The sequence below is a fragment of the Engystomops pustulosus genome, chromosome 2, assembly GCF_040894005.1.
Source record: "Engystomops pustulosus chromosome 2, aEngPut4.maternal, whole genome shotgun sequence".
In the NCBI taxonomy this organism is placed as follows: Eukaryota; Metazoa; Chordata; class Amphibia; order Anura; family Leptodactylidae; genus Engystomops; species Engystomops pustulosus.
Window position 1 is genome coordinate 263,085,610 of NC_092412.1, and position 25,721 is coordinate 263,111,330.

The 25,721-nt window shown below is 50.2% G+C and overlaps 2 protein-coding genes across 14 annotated transcripts in view; both read right to left on the reverse strand.

Annotated features, from left to right (window-relative positions):
* STXBP5L (syntaxin binding protein 5L) overlaps positions 1-25,721 on the reverse strand; it is a 746,575-nt gene that overhangs the window by 287,938 nt on the left and 432,916 nt on the right. The window lies entirely within an intron of this gene.
* The window catches only part of LOC140119705 (2-Hydroxyacid oxidase 2-like), a 64,574-nt gene that overhangs the window by 26,757 nt on the left and 12,096 nt on the right, over positions 1-25,721 (reverse strand). The window contains exon 1 of one of the 3 annotated variants that reach the window (XM_072139021.1): positions 9,618-9,766. The exons of 1 other annotated variant lie outside the window; for it this stretch is intronic. Coding sequence is in view for 1 of the 2 variants with exons in the window: in XM_072139019.1 (XP_071995120.1) it covers positions 6,086-6,141 (56 nt within the window). In the remaining variant the exon portion in view is untranslated. Of the gene's footprint in view, positions 1-6,085; positions 6,161-9,617; positions 9,767-25,721 lie in introns of those variants that run through there. One more of the 3 variants, XM_072139019.1, reaches the window with a different exon arrangement.

Here is a 25,721-nt window from a genome sequence, read left to right on the forward strand (position 1 = left end):
TAGTTACCCTAATCCTTCTTCTCCAGTCTCACCAAGATCTGCATTCACAAGTTACATCTCCTATACTCCAGTCACAGCCAGAGCTGCATTTACAAATATTATAGATACAACATCTCCTATACTCCAGTCACAGCCAGAGCTGCCTTTACAATACTATAGATACAGCATCTCCTATACTCCAGTCACAGCCAGAGCTGCCTTTACAATACTATAGATACAGCATCTCCTATACTCCAGTCACAGCCAGAGCTGCATTTACAATACTATAGATACAGCATCTCCTATACTCCAGTCACCTGGAGTATACCTCCAAACCTCATTCTCCCCAGATCTGCCGGAGTGTAGCAGAGCCTAAAAATAATATTGTGCTGAATAATTCTGTCATTCCAATTAGGAACAATTTTTCATATTTTTCTATATCCGTGTCCATTTATTGACCCAAATTCCTAAATATTTAAATTGACTTTTGCAAATCTCTATATTCACCCCTTCCCATTCCAAAGGCAGTAGCTGAGACTTCCTCCAATGAATGCTCGGTCCCCCCACCGTCTCCATCGCTCCCCGCACCCACTCCGGGGTATCCCACGGATTTCTCCACGGATTGTGTCATCTTCACGTATTAATAATCGCCAAAGGCTCAATAAACAGCGCAAAGAGCGATGGAGACAGCGGACGTCCCTGGAAAGGTCGATCTGACCAGAGGCACAACCACCCACCATGACCCTTGCCCTAGGGGCAGTGTATGGGCAATGAACCCAGTGTACAAGCGGGGAGACAAACCCAAAACTCCTAAGGGTCTCCCAAAGAAAACTCCACCAACGCCTGTATAGCATCCAATGACCGGACGGAGCGGAGTCTCCCCTCCCCCCGCTCAACTGCCACGTACAATCGCTGCAAACAATCGCTTGCTTTCCTTCCTGGCCCGTACTTCTAAATCCGAGCCTTTACTTGCTGATTGGTATAGTTCTTCATGGAAGCTCCTTTTTGCAGGGCTTGCATGTTATTAGCCCGGTTTTACCCCGGATTGCCCCTTCTACCAATGTCCGATACCCCTGAATAAAGGTCTTATGTCCAAAATCTCGTCTTTGTGCGTCCGCTACTAATAACCAGTTGGATTCTGGTATTAGAGATGGTTCCCGATGCCTACATTTGGCTATTTGTGTGGCTTTACACAGGGCTCCCCGGATAGGACCCCCCAGGGAGTCCCAGACCATGAAAGGGTTAGATGATCACCGACCAAAAGGATTCAATCTCTTTCCCCCAAGTCCAACTCTGCTTCCAGAATAACATCGGATTTAACCTAAAAAGGTCTAATAACCTTTTCTCTGGCGCCTATTGGTTACAACTACCGGCGCACAATGGGACAAAGCTACTGGTCCCATCTACTGGTTCCATCTACTGGTCCCATCTACTGGTCCCATCTACTGGTCCCATCTACTGGTCCCATCTACTGGTCCCATCTACTGGTCCCATCTACTGGTCCCATCTACTGGTCCCATCTACTGGTCCCATCTACTGGTCCCATCTACTGGTTCCATCTACTGGTTCCATCTACTGGTTCCATCTACTGGTCCCATCTACTGGTTCCATCTACTGGTCCCATCTACTGGTCCCATCTATTGGTTCCATCTACTGGTTACAATGACTGGTTCCACCTACTGGTCCCATCTATTGGTTCCATCTACTGGTCCCATCTATTGGTTCCATCTACTGGTTCCATCTACTGGTCCCATCTACTGGTCCCATCTACTGGTCCCATCTACTGGTCCCATCTACTGGTCCCATCTACTGGTCCCATCTACTGGTCCCATCTACTGGTTCCATCTACTGGTTCCATCTACTGGTCCCATCTACTGGTCCCATCTATTGGTTCCATCTACTGGTTACAATGACTGGTTCCACCTACTGGTCCCATCTATTGGTTCCATCTACTGGTCCCATCTATTGGTTCCATCTACTGGTTCCATCTACTGGTCCCATCTATTGGTTCCATCTACTGGTTCCATCTACTGGTCCCATCTATTGGTTCCATCTACTGGTTCCATCTACTGGTTCCATCTACTGGTTCCATCTATTGGTTCCATCTATTGGTTCCATCTACTGGTTCCATCTACTGGTTCCATCTACTGGTTCCATCTACTGGTTCCATCTATTGGTTCCAATGATTGGTTCCATCTACTGGTTGATTGGTTGTAACATACAAGTCTGTGTGTCTGGCTCTTCCATCCCCACATTCCCCCTCCGTACATCCAACCACCCAGTTCTTTACTAAAATCTGCCAAGCCGCACTTCTTAATCTGTCCCACTCTGAGGTCATCGCGATATTAACGTCCCCCATTACCAGAAAGGACAAACGTTGTTTCATAATGGAAAGAGTAAAGGGGGGAGCATTACCACACATTCACCATCACGTTTACCGAATAAAAACACAAATCCACCATCTTGGTCTCTATATGGCTAATTGGTGAGTAATTAACTGCTCTAAGAGATACAACATCTCCTATACTCCAGTCACAGCAAGAGCTGCATTTACAATACTATACAAAGAACATCTCCTATACTCCAGTCACAGCCAGTGCTGCATTTACAATACTATACAAAGAACATCTCCTATACTCCAGTCACAGCCAGAGCTGCATTTACAATATTATATATACAACATCTCCTATACTCCAGTCACAGCAAGAGCTGCATTTACAATACAATGCATACAACATCTCCTATACTCCAGTCACAGCCAGAGCTGCATTTACAATACTATACATACAACATCTCCTATACTCCAGTCACAGCCAGAGCTGCATTTACAATATTATAGATACAACATCTCCTATACTCCAGTCACAGCCAGATCTGCATTTACAATATTATATATACAACATCTCCTATACTCCAGTCACAGCCAGATCTGCATTTACAATATTATATATACAACATCTCCTATACTCCAGTCACAGCCAGAGCTGTATTTACAATATTATAGATACAACATCTCCTATACTCCAGTCACAGCCAGAGCTGCATTTACAATATTATATATACAACATCTCCTATACTCCAGTCACAGCGAGAGCTGCATTTACAATACAATGCATACAACATCTCCTATACTCCAGTCACAGCCAGAGCTGCATTTACAATACTATACATACAACATCTCCTATACTCCAGTCACAGCCAGAGCTGCATTTACAATATTATAGATACAACATCTCCTATACTCCAGTCACAGCCAGATCTGCATTTACAATATTATATATACAACATCTCCTATACTCCAGTCACAGCCAGATCTGCATTTACAATATTATATATACAACATCTCCTATACTCCAGTCACAGCCAGAGCTGCATTTACAATATTATAGATACAACATCTTCTATACTCCAGTCACAGCCAGAGCTGCATTTACAATATTATAGATACAACATCTCCTATACTCCAGTCACAGCCAGAGCTGCATTTACAATATTATAGATACAACATCTCCTATACTCCAGTCACAGCCAGAGCTGCATTTACAATACTATAGATACATCTCCTATAATCCAGTCACAGCCAGAGCTGCATTTACAATATTATATATACAACAACTCCTATATTCCAGTCACAGCCAGAGCTGCATTTACAATATTATATATACAACATCTCCTATACTCCAGTCACAGCGAGAGCTGCATTTACAATACAATGCATACAACATCTCCTATACTCCAGTCACAGCCAGAGCTGCATTTACAATATTATAGATACAACATCTCCTATACTCCAGTCACAGCCAGAGCTGCATTTACAATATTATAGATACAACATCTCCTATACTCCAGTCACAGCCAGAGCTGCATTTACAATATTATAGATACAACATCTCCTATACTCCAGTCACAGCCAGAGCTGCATTTACAATATTATAGATACAACATCTCCTATGCTCCAGTCACAGCCAGAGCTGCATTTACAATACTATAGATACATCTCCTATAATCCAGTCACAGCCAGAGCTGCATTTACAATATTATATATACAACAACTCCTATACTCCAGTCACAGCCAGAGCTGCATTTACAATATTATAGATACAACATCTCCTATACTCCAGTCACAGCCAGAGCTGCATTTACAATACAATGCATACAACATCTCCTATACTCCAGTCACAGCCAGAGCTGCATTTACAATATTATAGATACAACATCTCCTATACTCCAGTCACAGCCAGAGCTGCATTTACAATACTATAGATACATCTCCTATAATCCAGTCACAGCCAGAGCTGCATTTACAATATTATATATACAACAACTCCTATACTCCAGTCACAGCCAGAGCTGCATTTACAATATTATATATACAACATCTCCTATACTCCAGTCACAGCGAGAGCTGCATTTACAATACAATGCATACAACATCTCCTATACTCCAGTCACAGCCAGAGCTGCATTTACAATACTATACATACAACATCTCCTATACTCCAGTCACAGCCAGAGCTGCATTTACAATATTATATATACAACATCTCCTATACTCCAGTCACAGCCAGATCTGCATTTACAATATTATATATACAACATCTCCTATACTCCAGTCACAGCCAGATCTGCATTTACAATATTATATATACAACATCTCCTATACTCCAGTCACAGCCAGAGCTGTATTTACAATATTATAGATACAACATCTCCTATACTCCAGTCACAGCCAGAGCTGCATTTACAATATTATATATACAACATCTCCTATACTCCAGTCACAGCGAGAGCTGCATTTACAATACAATGCATACAACATCTCCTATACTCCAGTCACAGCCAGAGCTGCATTTACAATACTATACATACAACATCTCCTATACTCCAGTCACAGCCAGAGCTGCATTTACAATATTATAGATACAACATCTCCTATACTCCAGTCACAGCCAGAGCTGCATTTACAATATTATATATACAACATCTCCTATACTCCAGTCACAGCCAGATCTGCATTTACAATATTATATATACAACATCTCCTATACTTCAGTCACAGCCAGAGCTGCATTTACAATATTATAGATACAACATCTTCTATACTCCAGTCACAGCCAGAGCTGCATTTACAATATTATAGATACAACATCTCCTATACTCCAGTCACAGCCAGAGCTGCATTTACAATATTATAGATACAACATCTCCTATACTCCAGTCACAGCCAGAGCTGCATTTACAATACTATAGATACATCTCCTATAATCCAGTCACAGCCAGAGCTGCATTTACAATATTATATATACAACAACTCCTATATTCCAGTCACAGCCGGAGCTGCATTTACAATATTATAGATACAACATCTCCTATACTCCAGTCACAGCTAGAGCTGCATTTACAATATTATAGATACAACATCTCCTATACTCCAGTCACAGCCAGATCTGCATTTACAATATTATAGATACATCTCCTATACTCCAGTCACAGCCAGATCTGCATTTACAATATTATATATACAACATCTCCTATACTCCAGTCACAGCCAGAGCTGCATTTACAATATTATAGATACATCTCCTATAATCCAGTCACAGCCAGAGCTGCATTTACAATATTATATATACAACATCTCCTATACTCCAGTCACAGCCAGAGCTGCATTTACAATATTATAGATACATCTCCTATAATCCAGTCACAGCAAGAGCTGCATTTACAATATTATAGATACATCTCCTATAATCCAGTCACAGCAAGAGCTGCATTAACAATATAATAGATACATCTCCTATACTCTCCAGTAACAGCCACATCTGCATTTACAATATTATATATACAACATCTCCTATACTCCAGTCACAGCCAGAGCTGCATTTACAATACTATACAAAGAACATCTCCTATACTCCAGTCACAGCCACAGCATTTACAATCCTGCAGTTAAGTTCTGTACTCCAGTCACACACAGAGCTGCAGTGACTATTCTTCTAACATTTGTAAACCTGACACACTGTACCAAACTACCTGGACAGTGGAGAGATTAGCTGAGGGTTACACCCTCCGGTGTGACAGTAGGACAGGGCTGTCCCCCACTCCTTACATATCGGGGTCTCCTGTGCGCTCCTCTTCTGCTGGACCGGCCGCTTCGGTTCTCATGTCTGGTGCTGAGGGTTTGTTACAGTGTATCCAGTCTAGACACTATAACTAGTAACTAATCTTATGGAGATGGAACCTGCCAAACACATTCTGTGGATTAATCAATGACAGACGTCACTCCTGCAGCTGAGAATGTGACGCAGAAGCCTCACCCTGCTGCGCCCTCTGCACCCAGAGAGGTTAATGTATAGACACAGGAGCAATATATAAGGGTAATATATATTATATAGACCCTCACTGTATAGAGGCTGCCAGGTGTGACCCTAAAGACTGCAGCCAGTGCTGTGTATTGTCCCAGAGAGATGTGTAATCAGACCTCACACTGCTGTGCTCTGTGCTCTCTGCAGCCAGTGTTATGTATTGTCCCTGGAGAGATGTGTAATCAGACCTCACACTGCTGTGCTCTGTGCTCTCTGCAGCCAGTGTTATGTATTGTCCCTGGAGAGATGTGTAATCAGACCTCACACTGCTGTGCTCTGTGCTCTCTGCAGCCAGTGTTATGTATAATCCCTGGAGAGATGTGTAATCAGACCTCACACTGCTGTGCTCTGTGCTCTCTGCAGCCAGTGTTATGTATTGTCCCTGGAGAAATGTGTAATCAGACCTCACACTGCTGTGCTCTGTGCTCTCTGCAGCCAGTGTTATGTATTGTCCCTGGAGAGATGTGTAATCAGACCTCACACTGCTGTGCTCTGTGCTCTCTGCAGCCAGTGTTATGTATTGTCCCTGGAGAGATGTGTAATCAGACCTCACACTGCTGTGCTCTGTGCTCTCTGCAGCCAGTGTTATGTATTGTACCTGGAGAGATGTGTAATCAGACCTCACACTGCTGTGCTCTGTGCTCTCTGCAGCCAGTGTTATGTATTGTCCCTGGAGAGATGTGTAATCAGACCTCACACTGCTGTGCTCTGTGCTCTCTGCAGCCAGTGTTATGTATTGTCCCTGGAGAGATGTGTAATCAGACCTCACACTGCTGTGCTCTGTGCTCTCTGCAGCCAGTGTTATGTATTGTACCTGGAGAGATGTGTAATCAGACCTCACACTGCTGTGCTCTGTGCTCTCTGCAGCCAGTGTTATGTACTGTCCCTGGACAGATGTGTAATCAGACCTCACACTGCTGTGCTCTGTGCTCTCTGCAGCCAGTGTTATGTATTGTCCCTGGGGAGAGGAGACTGTACAGGGGGGATACAATCTATTACTCTCTGTTATCAGCCATTACACCCCGGGGAGAGGAGACTGTACAGGGGGATACAATCTATTACTCTCTGTTATCAGCCATTACACCCCGGGGAGAGGAGACTGTACAGGGGGGATACAATCTATTACTCTCTGTTATCAGCCATTACACCCCGGGGAGAGGAGACTGTACAGGGGGGATACAATCTATTACTCTCTGTTATCAGCCATTACACCCCGGGGAGAGGAGACTGTACAGGGGGGATACAATCTATTACTCTCTGTTATCAGCCATTACACCCCGGGGAGAGGAGACTGTACAGGGGGGATACAATCTATTACTCTCTGTTATCAGCCATTACACCCCGGGGAGAGGAGACTGTACAGGGGGGGATACAATCTATTACTCTCTGTTATCAGCCATTACACCCCGGGGAGAGGAGACTGTACAGGGGGATACAATCTATTACTCTCTGTTATCAGCCATTACACCCCGGGGAGAGGAGACTGTACAGGGGGGATACAATCTATTACTCTCTGTTATCAGCCATTACACCCCGGGGGGAGGAGACTGTACAGGGGGGATACAATCTATTACTCTCTGTTATCAGCCATTACACCCCGGGGAGAGGAGACTGTACAGGGGGGATACAATCTATTACTCTCTGTTATCAGCCATTACACCCCAGGGAGAGGAGACTGTACAGGGGGGGATACAATCTATTACTCTCTGTTATCAGCCATTACATCCCGGGGAGAGGAGACTGTACAGGGGGGGATACAATCTATTACTCTCTGTTATCAGCCATTACATCCCGGGGAGAGGAGACTGTACGGGGGGGATACAATCTATTACTCTCTGTTATCAGCCATTACACCCCGGGGAGAGGAGACTGTACAGGGGGGATACAATCTATTACTCTCTGTTATCAGCCATTACACCCCGGGGAGAGGAGACTGTACAGGGGGGATACAATCTATTACTCTCTGTTATCAGCCATTACACCCCGGGGAGAGGAGACTGTACAGGGGGGGATACAATCTATTACTCTCTGTTATCAGCCATTACATCCCGGGGAGAGGAGACTGTACAGGGGGGGGATACAATCTATTACTCTCTGTTATCAGCCATTACACCCCGGGGAGAGGAGACTGTACAGGGGGGGATACAATCTATTACTCTCTGTTATCAGCCATTACACCCCGGGGAGAGGAGACTGTACAGGGGGGATACAATCTATTACTCTCTGTTATCAGCCATTACACCCCGGGGAGAGGAGACTGTACAGGGGGGGGATACAATCTATTACTCTCTGTTATCAGCCATTACACCCCGGGGAGAGGAGACTGTACAGGGGGGATACAATCTATTACTCTCTGTTATCAGCCATTACATCCCGGGGAGAGGAGACTGTACAGGGGGGGGGGATACAATCTATTACTCTCTGTTATCAGCCATTACACCCCGGGGAGAGGAGACTGTACAGGGGGATACAATCTATTACTCTCTGTTATCAGCCATTACATCCCAGGGAGAGGAGACTGTACAGGGGGGATACAATCTATTACTCTCTGTTATCAGCCATTACACCCCGGGGAGAGGAGACTGTACAGGGGGGATACAATCTATTACTCTCTGTTATCAGCCCTTACATCCCGGGGAGAGGAGACTGTACAGGGGGATACAATCTATTACTCTCTGTTATCAGCCATTACATCCCGGGGAGAGGAGACTGTACAGGGGGGATACAATCTATTACTCTCTGTTATCAGCCATTACATCCCGGGGAGAGGAGACTGTACAGGGGGGGATACAATCTATTACTCTCTGTTATCAGCCATTACACCCTGGGGAGAGGAGACTGTACAGGGGGGGGGGGATACAATCTATTACTCTCTGTTATCAGCCATTACACCCCGGGGAGAGGAGACTGTACAGGAGGGGATACAATCTATTACTCTCTGTTATCAGCCATTACACCCCGGGGAGAGGAGACTGTACAGGGGGGATACAATCTATTACTCTCTGTTATCAGCCATTACACCCCGGGGAGAGGAGACTGTACAGGGGGGGATACAATCTATTAGTCTCTGTTATCAGCCATTACACCCCGGGGAGAGGAGACTGTTTGCGGTGACGTTGAACAGGTGATGCTGGGATCCCCTGTACATTGGAGTGATGTTGTGGGCGATTTCCCTATATATTCGGGTGATGACCCTGGTAGAGTTGTGCTGTGATGGCGCCGGAGGTTTTGCCCCCTGCAGTAGCCCCTGCCCCTGGCTACACACGTGGTACTTACCTGCACACAGGCTGCGGCTCCAGCAGGCCCCGGCTATAGGTGAGGGGCCGGGTGCCCCCTCTCTGTCCAAAGTACAAGACACGACGCCTCCCGCCGGCCAATCACGTCCAGTAATAACACAATTCTCCGCCGTCAGCCGCCGCGTGGCGATTTTTTTTCTTTGCGCGTACAAACAGTTCACGGGGGATTAACCCCGCCCTGACCTCTGGCTCTGCAGCGCAGGGAGCATTGTCCTGGGCCTGAGGGATGTGGCCTGGGGACGGGGCGCAGGGGACCCGCGCTGTCCGGAAATACGGTCACGACAGCAGAAGAGGAGCGAGCGACACAGCAAACCCTGCAACAACGTGTGATACATAGTAAATAATAGCGTCATACAGAACATAGTATCTCCAGACTGCCCTTAGTAGACAATTGAGAAGCAGCACTCCGGTATTTCCAATGAAAAAAAGGGTTTTATTCCACCAACATAGTGCGACGTTTCGCCAATTCGATCAAGGCATTATCAAGCATGCTGGGTCAGACAGTCAGACGACTTAAATAGTGATGCAGTGATTACCAACAACTGTGCAAAGTAGAGCGACCATTTACAAAAAGATACAAAGTATAAAATACATAATACATCGTACCATAACAGTCACTATAATACATGTGTGATCTATTAGTGATAAACATTGAGTATATCCATGATGTAACACAGTGCAAAGAATCAGAGCTCCTCGTGTTAACCCTATAAGCTCATGACAGTCCTCACGAGTCAATCACAGAGAGGAGTTAATATTTAGAAAGTGCCAAGTGCATAGTGTAACAGAAAACAGGGCTGTAAAGCATCGGAACACCTAGATGTATTACATAATTCATACGACAGAGTCCTTCTGTTCATTTAGTAACAATAGGTATATGTCAGTCCATCATGATACCGTGCACCAATCCACATCCGAACTGCGCGCATGCGTATAGTGTGCGAGAGGTACACCTGGCACCTTCCCGATACTCCCCTGTGCGTCCCGCTTTGGAGTTTAAAGACCTTAGTCCGATTCCTCACTGCATATTACTTTAATTTCTCTTTCCCATTTCCAAGATGGCTCCGGTGTACCTCTCGCACACTATACGCATGCGCGCAGTTCGGATGTGGATCGGTGCACGGTATCATGATGGACTGACATATACCTATTGTTACTAAATGAACAGAAGGACTCTGTCGTATGAATTATGTAATACATCTAGGTGTTCCGATGCTTTACAGCCCTGTTTTTATTGCTGTTACACTATGCACTTGGCACTTTCTAAATATTAACTCCTCTCTGTGATTGACTCGTGAGGACTGTCATGAGCTTATAGGGTTAATACGAGGAGCTCTGATTCTTTGCACTTTGTTACATCATGGATATACTCAATGTTTATCACTAATAGATCACACATGTATTATAGTGACTGTTATGGTACGATGTATTATGTATTTTATACTTTGTATCTTTTTGTAAATTGTCGCTCTACTTTGCACAGTTGTTGTTAATCACTGTATCACTATTTAAGTCGGCTGACTGTCTGCCCCAGCATGCTTGGTAAGGCCTTGATCGAATTGGCGAAACGTCGCACTATGTTGGTGGAATAAAACCCTTTTTTTCATTGGAAATACCGGAGTGCTGCTTCTCAATTGTCTTCTACTATATATTGGGGTCACTGTCGGACCTCTTAAGAAGACCTGCACCCGAATATCTACACATACACGGTGCCGCTCAAAATACCCTGTTTGTCCATACTGTCCTTATATACTGCCTTACTATAATGTAACACTGCTATACCCTACCAGACTGTACATAACACCATCTTATATCTCCTTACATGAGGGAAATAATAGCGCTATACTGCACCCAAATATACACTGCGATGGGATAACGGATCAGCACCACTACCATGGTATAAATAATACTGCTGAATATTACATAAAAACTACTGCTACACGGGGTCTAAACATGTTACCTAATACTTCCAGCTGCTACCAAATAACACTTTACCTCACCTAAATAATAGCGCTATAAGATGCTCAGATTGTTCTGGGGGTTCCCCAATATAAAGGTCCTGACATCTGCCAGCGAGACGTCCACATTGCCTGCACTTCCAGGATATCACCTATAGGTGGCGCCATATACCACCACACGGTGACTGTAGGGACCTCACAGCTGCGGCTCATTATAATGTAATAAAATATAACCGCCGGCCATAATATAATAATGTGATGTAATAACCGAAGAAACATAACACATATAATCACCAGGAAACACCAAGTAATAACATATAATACATCGAGGAGGGAGGCAGGGACTGAGATACAGCCGCACCATAATACCAGCTCCACATACAGCCGCACCATAATACCTGCTCCACATACACTCACCGGCCACTTTATTAGGTACACCTGTCCAACTGCTCGTTAACACTTAATTTCTAATCAGCCAATCACATGGCGGCAGTGCATTTAGGCATGGAGACATGGTCAAGACAATCTCCTGCAGTTCTCCCGAGCATCAGTATGGGGAAGAAAGGGAATTTGTGGCCTGTGAACGTGGCATGGTTGTGGTGCCAGAAGGGCTGGTCTGAGTATTTCAGAAACTGCTGATCTACTGGGATTTTCACGCACAACCATCTCTAGGGTTTACAGAGAATAGTCCGAAAAAGAAAAACATCCAGTGAGCGGCAGTTCTGTGGGCGGAAATGCCTTGTTGGTGCCAGAGGTCAGAGGAGAATGGGCAGACTGGTTCGAGCTGATAGAAAAGGCAACAGTGACTCAAATCGCCACCCGTTACACCCAAGGTAGGCAGAAGAGCATCTCTGAACGCACAGTACGTCCAACTCTGAGGCAGATGGGCTACAGCAGCAGAAGACCACACCGGGTGCCACTCCTTTCAGCTAAGAACAGGAAACTGAGGCTACAATTTGCACAAGCTCATCGAAATTGGACAGTAGAAGATTGGAAAAACGTTGCCTGGTCTGATGAGTCTCGATTTCTGCTGCAACATTCGGATGGTAGGGTCAGAATTTGGCGTCAACAACATGAAAGCATGGATCCATCCTGCCTTGTATCAGCGGGTCAGGCTGGTGGTGGTGGTGTCATGGATCCATCCTGCCTTGTATCAGCGGCTCAGGCTGGTGGTGCTGGTGTCATGGATCCATCCTGCCTTGTATCAGGGGGTCAGGCTGGTGGTGCTGGTGCCATGGATCCATCCTGCCTTGTATCAGCGGGTCAGGCTGGTGGTGGTGGTGTCATGGATCCATCCTGCCTTGTATCAGCGGCTCAGGCTGGTGCTGGTGGTGTCATGGATCCATCCTGCCTTGTATCAGCGGGTCAGGCTGGTGGTGTCATGGATCCATCCTGCCTTGTATCAGCGGGTCAGGCTGGTGGTGGTGGTGTCATGGATCCATCCTGCCTTTTATCAGCGGGTCAGGCTGGTGGTGCTGGTGTCATGGATCCATCCTGCCTTGTATCAGCGGGTCAGGCTGGTGGTGGTGGTGTCATGGATCCATCCTGCCTTGTATCAGCGGCTCAGGCTGGTGGTGCTGGTGTCATGGATCCATCCTGCCTTGTATCAGCGGCTCAGGCTGGTGGTGGTGGTGTCATGGATCCATCCTGCCTTGTATCAGCGGCTCAGGCTGGTGGTGGTGGTGTCATGGATCCATCCTGCCTTGTATCAGCGGGTCAGGCTGGTGGTGGTGGTGTCATGGATCCATCCTGCCTTGTATCAGCGGGTCAGGCTGGTGGTGGTGGTGTCATGGATCCATCCTGCCTTGTATCAGCGGCTCAGGCTGGTGGTGGTGGTGTCATGGATCCATCCTGCCTTGTATCAGCGGCTCAGGCTGGTGGTGTCATGGATCCATCCTGCCTTGTATCAGCGGGTCAGGCTGGTGGTGGTGGTGTCATGGATCCATCCTGCCTTGTATCAGCGGGTCAGGCTGGTGGTGGTGGTGTCATGGATCCATCCTGCCTTGTATCAGCGGGTCAGGCTGGTGGTGGTGGTGTCATGGATCCATCCTGCCTTGTATCAGCGGCTCAGGCTGGTGGTGGTGGTGTCATGGATCCATCCTGCCTTGTATCAGCGGCTCAGGCTGGTGGTGGTGGTGTCATGGATCCATCCTGCCTTGTATCAGCGGGTCAGGCTGGTGGTGGTGGTGTCATGGATCCATCCTGCCTTGTATCAGCGGGTCAGGCTGGTGGTGCTGGTGTCATGGATCCATCCTGCCTTGTATCAGCGGTTCAGGCTGGTGGTGGTGGTGTCATGGATCCATCCTGCCTTGTATCAGCGGGTCAGGCTGGTGGTGTCATGGATCCATCCTGCCTTGTATCAGCGGCTCAGGCTGGTGCTGGTGGTGTCATGGATCCATCCTGCCTTGTATCAGCGGGTCAGGCTGGTGGTGGTGGTGTCATGGATCAATCCTGCCTTGTATCAGCGGGTCAGGCTGGTGGTGGTGGTGTCATGGATCCATCCTGCCTTGTATCAGCGGCTCAGGCTGGTGGTGTCATGGATCCATCCTGCCTTGTATCAGCGGCTCCGGCTGGTGGTGGTGGTGGTGTCATGGATCCATCCTGCCTTGTATCAGCGGCTCAGGCTGGTGGTGGTGTCATGGATCCATCCTGCCTTGTATCAGCGGGTCAGGCTGGTGGTGGTGGTGTCATGGATCCATCCTGCCTTGTATCAGCGGCTCAGGCTGGTGGTGGTGGTGTCATGGATCCATCCTGCCTTGTATCAGCGGGTCAGGCTGGTGGTGCTGGTGTCATGGATCCATCCTGCCGTGTATCAGCGGGTCAGGCTGGTGGTGGGGGTGTCATGGATCCATCCTGCCTTGTATCAGCGGGTCAGGCTGGTGGTGGTGGTGTCATGGATCCATCCTGCCTTGTATCAGCGGGTCAGGCTGGTGGTGGTGGTGTCATGGATCCATCCTGCCTTGTATCAGCGGCTCAGGCTGGTGGTGGTGGTGTCATGGATCCATCCTGCCTTGTATCAGCGGGTCAGGCTGGTGGTGGTGGTGTCATGGATCCATCCTGCCTTGTATCAGCGGCTCAGGCTGGTGGTGGGGGTGTCATGGATCCATCCTGCCTTGTATCAGCGGCTCAGGCTGGTGGTGGTGGTGTCATGGATCCATCCTGCCTTGTATCAGCGGCTCAGGCTGGTGGTGGTGGTGTCATGGATCCATCCTGCCTTGTATCAGCGGGTCAGGCTGGTGCTGGTGGTGTCATGGATCCATCCTGCCTTGTATCAGCGGCTCAGGCTGGTGGTGGTGGTGTCATGGATCCATCCTGCCTTGTATCAGCGGCTCAGGCTGGTGGTGGTGGTGTCATGGATCCATCCTGCCTTGTATCAGCGGGTCAGGCTGGTGGTGGTGGTGTCATGGATCCATCCTGCCTTGTATCAGCGGCTCAGGCTGGTGCTGGTGGTGTCATGGATCCATCCTGCCTTGTATCAGCGGGTCAGGCTGGTGGTGCTGGTGTCATGGATCCATCCTGCCTTGTATCAGCGGCTCAGGCTGGTGGTGGTGGTGTCATGGATCCATCCTGCCTTGTATCAGCGGCTCAGGCTGGTGGTGGTGGTGTCATGGATCCATCCTGCCTTGTATCAGCGGCTCAGGCTGGTGGTGGTGGTGTCATGGATCCATCCTGCCTTGTATCAGCGGCTCAGGCTGGTGGTGGTGGTGTCATGGATCCATCCTGCCTTGTATCAGCGGGTCAGGCTGGTGGTGGTGGTGTCATGGATCCATCCTGCCTTGTATCAGCGGCTCAGGCTGGTGGTGGTGGTGTCATGGATCCATCCTGCCTTGTATCAGCGGCTCAGGCTGGTGGTGGTGGAGTCATGGATCCATCCTGCCTTGTATCAGCGGCTCAGGCTGGTGGTGGTGGTGTCATGGATCCATCCTGCCTTGTATCAGCGGCTCAGGCTGGTGGTGGTGGTGTCATGGATCCATCCTGCCTTGTATCAGCGGGTCAGGCTGGTGGTGGTGGTGTCATGGATCCATCCTGCCTTGTATCAGCGGCTCAGGCTGGTGGTGGTGGTGTCATGGATCCATCCTGCCTTGTATCAGCGGGTCAGGCTGGTGGTGGTGGTGTCATGGATCCATCCTGCCTTGTATCAGCGGCTCAGGCTGGTGGTGGTGGTGTCATGGATCCATCCTGCCTTGTATCAGCGGGTCAGGCTGGTGGTGGTGGTGTCATGGATCCATCCTGCCTTGTATCAGCGGCTCAGGCTGGTGGTGCTGGTGTCATGGATCCCTCCTGCCTTGTATCAGCGGGTCAGGCTGGTGGTGGTGGTGTCATGGATCCATCCTGCCTTGTATCAGCGGCTCAGGCTGGTGGTGGTGGTGTCATGGATCCATCCTGCCTTGTATCAGCGGCTCAGGCTGGTGGTGGTGTCATGGATCCATCCTGCCTTGTATCAGCGGCTCAGGCTGGTGGTGGTGGTGTCATGGATCCATCCTGCCTTGTATCAGCGGCTCAGGCTGGTGGTGGTGGTGTCATGGATCCATCCTGCCTTGTATCAGCGGGTCAGGCTGGTGGTGGTGGTGTCATGGATCCATCCTGCCTTGTATCAGCGGCTCAGGCTGGTGGTGGTGGTGTCATGGATCCATCCTGCCTTGTATCAGCGGGTCAGGCTGGTGGTGGTGGTGTCATGGATCCATCCTGCCTTGTATCAGCGGGTCAGGCTGGTGGTGCTGGTGTCATGGATCCATCCTGCCTTGTATCAGCGGGTCAGGCTGCTGGTGGTGGTGTCATGGATCCATCCTGCCTTGTATCAGCGGCTCAGGCTGGTGGTGGTGGTGTCATGGATCCATCCTGCCTTGTATCAGCGGCTCAGGCTGGTGGTGGTGGTGTCATGGATCCATCCTGCCTTGTATCAGCGGCTCAGGCTGGTGGTGGTGGTGTCATGGATCCATCCTGCCTTGTATCAGCGGGTCAGGCTGGTGGTGCTGGTGTCATGGATCCATCCTGCCTTGTATCAGCGGGTCAGGCTGGTGGTGCTGGTGTCATGGATCCATCCTGCCTTGTATCAGCGGCTCAGGCTGGTGGTGGTGGTGTCATGGATCCATCCTGCCTTGTATCAGCGGCTCAGGCTGGTGGTGGTGGTGTCATGGATCCATCCTGCCTTGTATCAGCGGCTCAGGCTGGTGGTGGTGGTGTCATGGATCCATCCTGCCTTGTATCAGCGGGTCAGGCTGGTGGTGGTGGTGTCATGGATCCATCCTGCCTTGTATCAGCGGCTCAGGCTGGTGGTGGTGGTGTCATGGATCCATCCTGCCTTGTATCAGCGGCTCAGGCTGGTGGTGCTGGTGTCATGGATCCATCCTGCCTTGTATCAGCGGGTCAGGCTGGTGGTGCTGGTGTCATGGATCCATCCTGCCTTGTATCAGCGGGTCAGGCTGGTGGTGGTGGTGTCATGGGTCCATCCTGCCTTGTATCAGCGGGTCAGGCTGGTGGTGGTGGTGTCATGGATCCATCCTGCCTTGTATCAGCGGCTCAGGCTGGTGGTGGTGGTGTCATGGATCCATCCTGCCTTGTATCAGCGGGTCAGGCTGGTGGTGGTGGTGTCATGGATCCATCCTGCCTTGTATCAGCGGCTCAGGCTGGTGGTGCTGGTGTCATGGATCCATCCTGCCTTGTATCAGCGGCTCAGGCTGGTGGTGCTGGTGTCATGGATCCATCCTGCCTTGTATCAGCGGGTCAGGCTGGTGGTGGTCGTGTCATGGGTCCATCCTGCCTTGTATCAGCGGGTCAGGCTGGTGGTGGTGGTGTCATGGATCCATCCTGCCTTGTATCAGCGGCTCAGGCTGGTGGTGGTGGTGTCATGGATCCATCCTGCCTTGTATCAGCGGGTCAGGCTGGTGGTGGTGGTGTCATGGATCCATCCTGCCTTGTATCAGCGGCTCAGGCTGGTGGTGCTGGTGTCATGGATCCATCCTGCCTTGTATCAGCGGCTCAGGCTGGTGGTGGTGGTGTCATGGATCCATCCTGCCTTGTATCAGCGGGTCAGGCTGGTGGTGGTGGTGTCATGGATCCATCCTGCCTTGTATCAGCGGGTCAGGCTGGTGGTGGTGTCATGGATCCATCCTGCCTTGTATCAGCGGCTCAGGCTGGTGGTGGTGGTGTCATGGATCCATCCTGCCTTGTATCAGCGGCTCAGGCTGGTGGTGGTGGTGTCATGGATCCATCCTGCCTTGTATCAGCGGGTCAGGCTGGTGCTGGTGGTGTCATGGATCCATCCTGCCTTGTATCAGCGGGTCAGGCTGGTGGTGGTGGTGTCATGGATCCATCCTGCCGTGTATCAGCGGGTCAGGCTGGTGGTGCTGGTGTCATGGATCCATCCTGCCTTGTATCAGCGGGTCAGGCTGGTGGTGGTGGTGTCATGGATCCATCCTGCCTTGTATCAGCGGGTCAGGCTGGTGGTGGTGGTGTCATGGATCCATCCTGCCTTGTATCAGCGGCTCAGGCTGGTGGTGGTGGTGTCATGGATCCATCCTGCCTTGTATCAGCGGCTCAGGCTGGTGGTGGTGGTGTCATGGATCCATCCTGCCTTGTATCAGCGGGTCAGGCTGGTGCTGGTGGTGTCATGGATCCATCCTGCCTTGTATCAGCGGCTCAGGCTGGTGGTGGTGGTGTCATGGATCCATCCTGCCTTGTATCAGCGGCTCAGGCTGGTGGTGGTGGTGTCATGGATCCATCCTGCCTTGTATCAGCGGGTCAGGCTGGTGGTGCTGGTGGTGTCATGGATCCATCCTGCCTTGTATCAGCGGGTCAGGCTGGAGGTGGTGGTGTCATGGATCCATCCTGCCTTGTATCAGCGGGTCAGGCTGGAGGTGGTGGTGTCATGGATCCATCCTGCCTTGTATCAGCGGCTCAGGCTGGTGGTGCTGGTGTCATGGATCCATCCTGCCTTGTATCAGCGGCTCAGGCTGGTGGTGGTGTCATGGATCCATCCTGCCTTGTATCAGCGGGTCAGGCTGGTGGTGGTGGTGTCATGGATCCATCCTGCCTTGTATCAGCGGCTCAGGCTGGTGGTGGTGGTGTCATGGATCCATCCTGCCTTGTATCAGCGGGTCAGGCTGGTGGTGGTGTCATGGATCCATCCTGCCTTGTATCAGCGGGTCAGGCTGGTGGTGGTGGTGTCATGGATCCATCCTGCCTTGTATCAGCGGCTCAGGCTGGTGGTGGTGGTGTCATGGATCCATCCTGCCTTGTATCAGCGGCTCAGGCTGGTGCTGGTGTCATGGATCCATCCTGCCTTGTATCAGCGGCTCAGGCTGGTGGTGGTGGTGTCATGGATCCATCCTGCCTTGTATCAGCGGGTCAGGCTGGTGGTGGTGGTGTCATGGATCCATCCTGCCTTGTATCAGCGGCTCAGGCTGGTGGTGGTGTCATGGATCCATCCTGCCTTGTATCAGCGGCTCAGGCTGGTGGTGGTGGTGTCATGGATCCATCCTGCCTTGTATCAGCGGCTCAGGCTGGTGGTGCTGGTGTCATGGATCCATCCTGCCTTGTATCAGCGGCTCAGGCTGCTGGTGCTGGTGTCATGGATCCATCCTGCCTTGTATCAGCGGGTCAGGCTGGTGGTGGTGGTGTCATGGATCCATCCTGCCTTGTATCAGCGGCTCAGGCTGGTGGTGCTGGTGTCATGGATCCATCCTGCCTTGTATCAGCGGCTCAGGCTGGTGGTGGTGGTGTCATGGATCCATCCTGCCTTGTATCAGCGGCTCAGGCTGGTGGTGCTGGTGTCATGGATCCATCCTGCCTTGTATCAGCGGGTCAGGCTGGTGGTGGTGGTGTCATGGATCCATCCTGCCTTGTATCAGCGGGTCAGGCTGGTGGTGGTGGTGTCATGGATCCATCCTGCCTTGTATCAGCGGCTCAGGCTGGTGGTGGTGGTGTCATGGATCCATCCTGCCTTGTATCAGCGGGTCAGGCTGGTGGTGGTGGTGTCATGGATCCATCCTGCCTTGTATCAGCGGCTCAGGCTGGTGGTGGTGTCATGGATCCATCCTGCCTTGTATCAGCGGCTCAGGCTGGTGGTGGTGGTGTCATGGATCCATCCTGCCTTGTATCAGCGGCTCAGGCTGGTGGTGCTGGTGTCATGGATCCATCCTGCCTTGTATCAGCGGCTCAGGCTGCTGGTGCTGGTGTCATGGATCCATCCTGCCTTGTATCAGCGGGTCAGGCTGGTGGTGGTGGTGTCATGGATCCATCCTGCCTTGTATCAGCGGCTCAGGCTGGTGGTGCTGGTGTCATGGATCCATCCTGCCTTGTATCAGCGGCTCAGGCTGGTGGTGGTGGTGTCATGGATCCATCCTGCCTTGTATCAGCGGGTCAGGCTGGTGGTGGTGGTGTCATGGATCCATCCTGCCTTGTATCAGCGGCTCAGGCTGGTGGTGCTGGTGTCATGGATCCATCCTGCCTTGTATCAGCGGGTCAGGCTGGTGGTGGTGGTGTCATGGATCCATCCTGCCTTGTATCAGCGGGTCAGGCTGGTGGTGGTGGTGTCATGGATCCATCCTGCCTTGTATCAGCGGCTCAGGCTGGTGGTGGTGGTGTCATGGTTCCATCCTGCCTTGTATCAGCGGGTCAGGCTGGTGGTGGTGGTGTCATGGATCCATCCTGCCTTGTATCAGCGGGTCAGGCTGGTGGTGGTGGTGTCATGGATCCATCCTGCCTTGTATCAGCGGGTCAGGCTGGTGGTGGTGGTGTCATGGATCCATCCTGCCTTGTATCAGCGGGTCAGGCTGGTGGTGGTGGTGTCATGGATCCATCCTGCCTTGTATCAGCGGCTCAGGCTGGTGGTGGTGGTGTCATGGATCCATCCTGCCTTGTATCAGCGGGTCAGGCTGGTGGTGGTGGTGTCATGGATCCATCCTGCCTTGTATCAGCGGGTCAGGCTGGTGCTGGTGGTGTCATGGATCCATCCTGCCTTGTATCAGCGAGTCAGGCTGGTGGTGGTGGTGTCATGGATCCATCCTGCCTTGTATCAGCGGCTCAGGCTGGTGGTGGTGGTGTCATGGATCCATCCTGCCTTGTATCAGCGGCTCAGGCTGGTGGTGCTGGTGTCATGGATCCATCCTGCCTTGTATCAGCGGGTCAGGCTGGTGGTGGTGGTGTCATGGATCCATCCTGCCTTGTATCAGCGGGTCAGGCTGGTGGTGGTGGTGTCATGGATCCATCCTGCCTTGTATCAGCGGGTCAGGCTGGTGGTGGTGGTGTCATGGATCCATCCTGCCTTGTATCAGCGGGTCAGGCTGGTGGTGCTGGTGTCATGGATCCATCCTGCCTTGTATCAGCGGCTCAGGCTGGTGGTGGTGGTGTCATGGATCCATCCTGCCTTGTATCGGCGGCTCAGGCTGGTGGTGCTGGTGTCATGGATCCATCCTGCCTTGTATCAGCGGGTCAGGCTGGTGGTGGTGGTGTCATGGATCCATCCTGCCTTGTATCAGCGGCTCAGGCTGGTGGTGGTGTCATGGATCCATCCTGCCTTGTATCAGCGGCTCAGGCTGGTGGTGGTGGTGTCATGGATCCATCCTGCCTTGTATCAGCGGGTCAGGCTGGTGGTGGTGTCATGGATCCATCCTGCCTTGTATCAGCGGCTCAGGCTGGTGCTGGTGGTGTCATGGATCCATCCTGCCTTGTATCAGCGGCTCAGGCTGGTGGTGGTGGTGTCATGGATCCATCCTGCCTTGTATCAGCGGGTCAGGCTGGTGGTGGTGGTGTCATGGATCCATCCTGCCTTGTATCAGCGGCTCAGGCTGGTGGTGGTGTCATGGATCCATCCTGCCTTGTATCAGCGGCTCAGGCTGGTGGTGCTGGTGTCATGGATCCATCCTGCCTTGTATCAGCGGGTCAGGCTGGTGGTGCTGGTGTCATGGATCCATCCTGCCTTGTATCAGCGGGTCAGGCTGGTGGTGCTGGTGTCATGGTGTCTTTGGGCCCCTTGGTAACGCCACAGCCTACCTGAGTATTGTTGCTGACCATGTCCATCCCTTTATGAGCACAATGTACCCTGTAACATCTGATGGCTACTTTCAGCAGGATAATGCGCCATGTCATAAAGCTGGAATCATCTCAGACTGGTTTCTTGAACATGACAATGAGGTCACTGGACACAAATGGCTCCACAGTCACCAGATCTCAATCCAATAGAGCATCTTTAGGATGTGGTGGAACGGGAGATTCGCATCATGGATGTGCAGCCGACAAATCTGCGGCAACTGTGTGATGCCATCATGTCACTATGGAGCAAAATCTCTGAGGAGCTTCCAGCACCTTGTTGTATCTATGCCACGAAGAATTGAGGCAGTTCTGAAGGCAAAAGGGGGTCCAACCCGTTACTAGCATGGTGGACCTAATAAAGTGGCCGGTGAGTGTACATCCGCACCAGGACCCCAGCTCCACATGTTCCCTGTATATACAGCCTTCTCCCCCGCTGTATCCATTGCCTCTGATCACAGCGATTGCTTTCTGTCCTTTGATGTCTCGGTGACAGATTTACCCTCAGACATCAGAACCCCCTTGTCACCCAGCTTTCCTACACTGGGAATGGCAGTGACCAGTTATCTGGAGTGCGGGGCAGTCGCTCACAGACATTTATTAGGTTTGTAATGTAAATCTGGATGTGTTTAGCCCCCGTCACCTCCAACCCCCGATGACAGAGACTGATACAGCACATTAAGCGTTTCCCAGCATCCGCAGCGCCACGTGTCTCCCCCCGACCCACTTTCATCCTAAGAGGTGATGACAAGAACCTCGCTCCCTCCAGTCTGAATATCTGCCCCCGTGACCCCACAGGCACCCCAGGGAGGGGGCAGGTAACATGGAACGGACCTAGGGGGAGAAAGGGAGCGCAACGTGATGGATGGAGCCGCGGGGAGACGCCCGGTGTCACCTCTCCAAGGACGGGAACAGCAAAGACCCAATATCAAAGGACTGATCCAAGCCTCTCCTGTGTGATACTGTGTATCTAATCCTCTCCTGTGTGATACTGTGTGCTGTGTATCTAATCCTATCCTGTGTGATACTGTGTGCTGTGTATCTAATCCTATCCTGTGTGATACTGTGTGCTGTGTATCTAATCCTCTCCTGTGTGATACTGTGTGCTGAGCTGTGTATCTAATCCTCTCCTGTGTGATACTGTGTGCTGTGTATCTAATCCTATCCTGTGTGATACTGTGTGCTGTGTATCTAATCCTATCCTGTGTGATACTGTGTGCTGTGTATCTAATCCTCTCCTGTGTGATACTGTCTGCTGAGCTGTGTATCTAATCCTCTCCTGTGTGATACTGACTGCTGAGCTGTGTATCTAATCCTCTCCTGTGTGATACTGTCTGCTGAGCTGTGTATCTAATCCTCTCCTGTGTGATACTGTCTGCTGAGCTGTGTATCTAATCCTCTCCTGTGTGATACAGACTGCTGAGCTGTGTATCTAATCCTATCCTGTGTGATACGGTCTGCTGAGCCGTGTATCTAATCCTACCCTGTGTGATACTGTCTGCTGAGCCGTGTATCTAATCCTCTCCTGTGTGATACAGACTGCTGAGCTGTGTATCTAATCCTCACCTGTGTGATACAGACTGCTGAGCTGTGTATCTAATCCTCTCCTGTGTGATACTGTCTGCTGAGCTGTGTATCTAATCCCATCCTGTGTGATACTGTCTGCTGAGCTGTGTATCTAATCCCATCCTGTGTGATACTGTCTGCTGAGCTGTGTATCTAATCCTCTCCTGTGTGATACAGACTGCTGAGCCGTGTATCTAATCCTATCCTGTGTGATACGGTCTGCTGAGCCGTGTATCTAATCCTACCCTGTGTGATACTGTCTGCTGAGCCGTGTATCTAATCCTCTCCTGTGTGATACTGTCTGCTGAGCTGTGTATCTAATCCTATCCTGTGTGATACTGTCTGCTGAGCTGTGTATCTAATCCTATCCTGTGTGATACTGTCTGCTGAGCTGTGTATCTAATCCTATCCTGTGTGATACTGTCTGCTGAGCTGTGTATCTAATCCTCTCCTGTGTGATACAGACTGCTGAGCTGTGTATCTAATCCTCTCCTGTGTGATACTGTCTGCTGAGCTGTGCATCCAATCCTATCCTGTGTGATACTGTCTGCTGTGCTGTGTATCTAATCCTGCCATGTGTGATACTGCCTGCTGAGCTGTGTATCTAATCCTATCCTGTGTGATACTGTCTGCTGTGCTGTGTATCTAATCCTGCCATGTGTGATACTGCCTGCTGAGCTGTGTATCTAATCCTCTCCTGTGTGATACTGACTGCTGAGCTGTGTATCTAATCCTCTCCTGTGTGATACAGACTGCTGAGCCGTGTATCTAATCCTATCCTGTGTGATACGGTCTGCTGAGCCGTGTATCTAATCCTACCCTGTGTGATACTGTCTGCTGAGCTGTGTATCTAATCCTCTCCTGTGTGATACTGTCTGCTGAGCTGTGTATCTAATCCTATCCTGTGTGATACTGTCTGCTGAGCTGTGTATCTAATCCTATCCTGTGTGATACTGTCTGCTGAGCTGTGTATCTAATCCTATCCTGTGTGATACTGTCTGCTGAGCTGTGTATCTAATCCTCTCCTGTGTGATACAGACTGCTGAGCTGTGTATCTAATCCTCTCCTGTGTGATACTGTCTGCTGAGCTGTGCATCCAATCCTATCCTGTGTGATACTGTCTGCTGTGCTGTGTATCTAATCCTGCCATGTGTGATACTGCCTGCTGAGCTGTGTATCTAATCCTATCCTGTGTGATACTGTCTGCTGTGCTGTGTATCTAATCCTGCCATGTGTGATACTGCCTGCTGAGCTGTGTATCTAATCCTCTCCTGTGTGATACTGACTGCTGAGCTGTGTATCTAATCCTCTCCTGTGTGATACTGACTGCTGAGCCGTGTATCTAATCCTCTCCTGTGTGATACTGTCTGCTGAGCTGTGTATCTAATCCTCTCCTGTGTGATACTGTCTGCTGAGCAGTGTATCTAATCCTCTCCTGTGTGATACAGACTGCTGAGCTGTGTATCTAATCCTCTCCTGTGTGATACAGGCTGCTGAGCCGTGTATCTGATCCTATCCTGTGTGATACTGCTGAGCTGTGCATCTAATCCTCTCCTGTGTGATACTGAGCTGTGTATCTAATCCTCTCCTGTGTGATACTGCCTGCTGAGCTGTGTATCTAATCCTCTCCTGTGTGATACTGACTGCTGAGCGGTGTATCTGATCCTATCCTGTGTGATACTGGTGAGCTGTGTATCTAATCCTATCCTGTGTGATACTGTCTGCTGAGCCGTGTATCTAATCCTCTCCTGTGTGATACTGACTGCTGAGCCGTGTATCTAATCCTCTCCTGTGTGATACTGACTGCTGAGCGGTGTATCTGATCCTATCCTGTGTGATACTGTCTGCTGAGCTGTGTATCTAATCCTATCCAGTGTGATACTGTGTGCTGAGCTGTGTATCTAATCCTATCCAGTGTGATACTGACTGCTGAGCTGTGTATCTAATCCTATCCTGTGTGATACTGTCTGCTGAGCCGTGTATCTAATCCTATCCTGTGTGATACTGACTGCTGAGCGGTGTATCTAATCCTATCCTGTGTGATACTGTCTGCTGAGCTGTGTATCTAATCCTATCCTGTGTGATACTGCCTGCTGAGCCGTGTATCTAATCCTCTCCTGTGTGATACAGGCTGCTGAGCTGTGTATCTAATCCTCTCCTGTGTGATACAGGCTGCTGAGCGGTGCATCTAATCCTCTCCTGTGTGATACTGTCTGCTGAGCTGTGTATCTAATCCTCTCCTGTGTGATACTGACTGCTGAGCGGTGTATCTGATCCTATCCTGTGTGATACTGTCTGCTGAGCTGTGTATCTAATCCTCTCCTGTGTGATACTGTCTGCTGAGCGGTGTATCTGATCCTATCCTGTGTGATACTGCTGAGCCGTGTATCTAATCCTCTCCTGTGTGATACTGTCTGCTGAGCTGTGTATCTAATCCTCTCCTGTGTGATACAGGCTGCTGAGCTGTGTATCTAATCCTCTCCTGTGTGATACTGACTGCTGAGCTGTGTATCTAATCCTCTCCTGTGTGA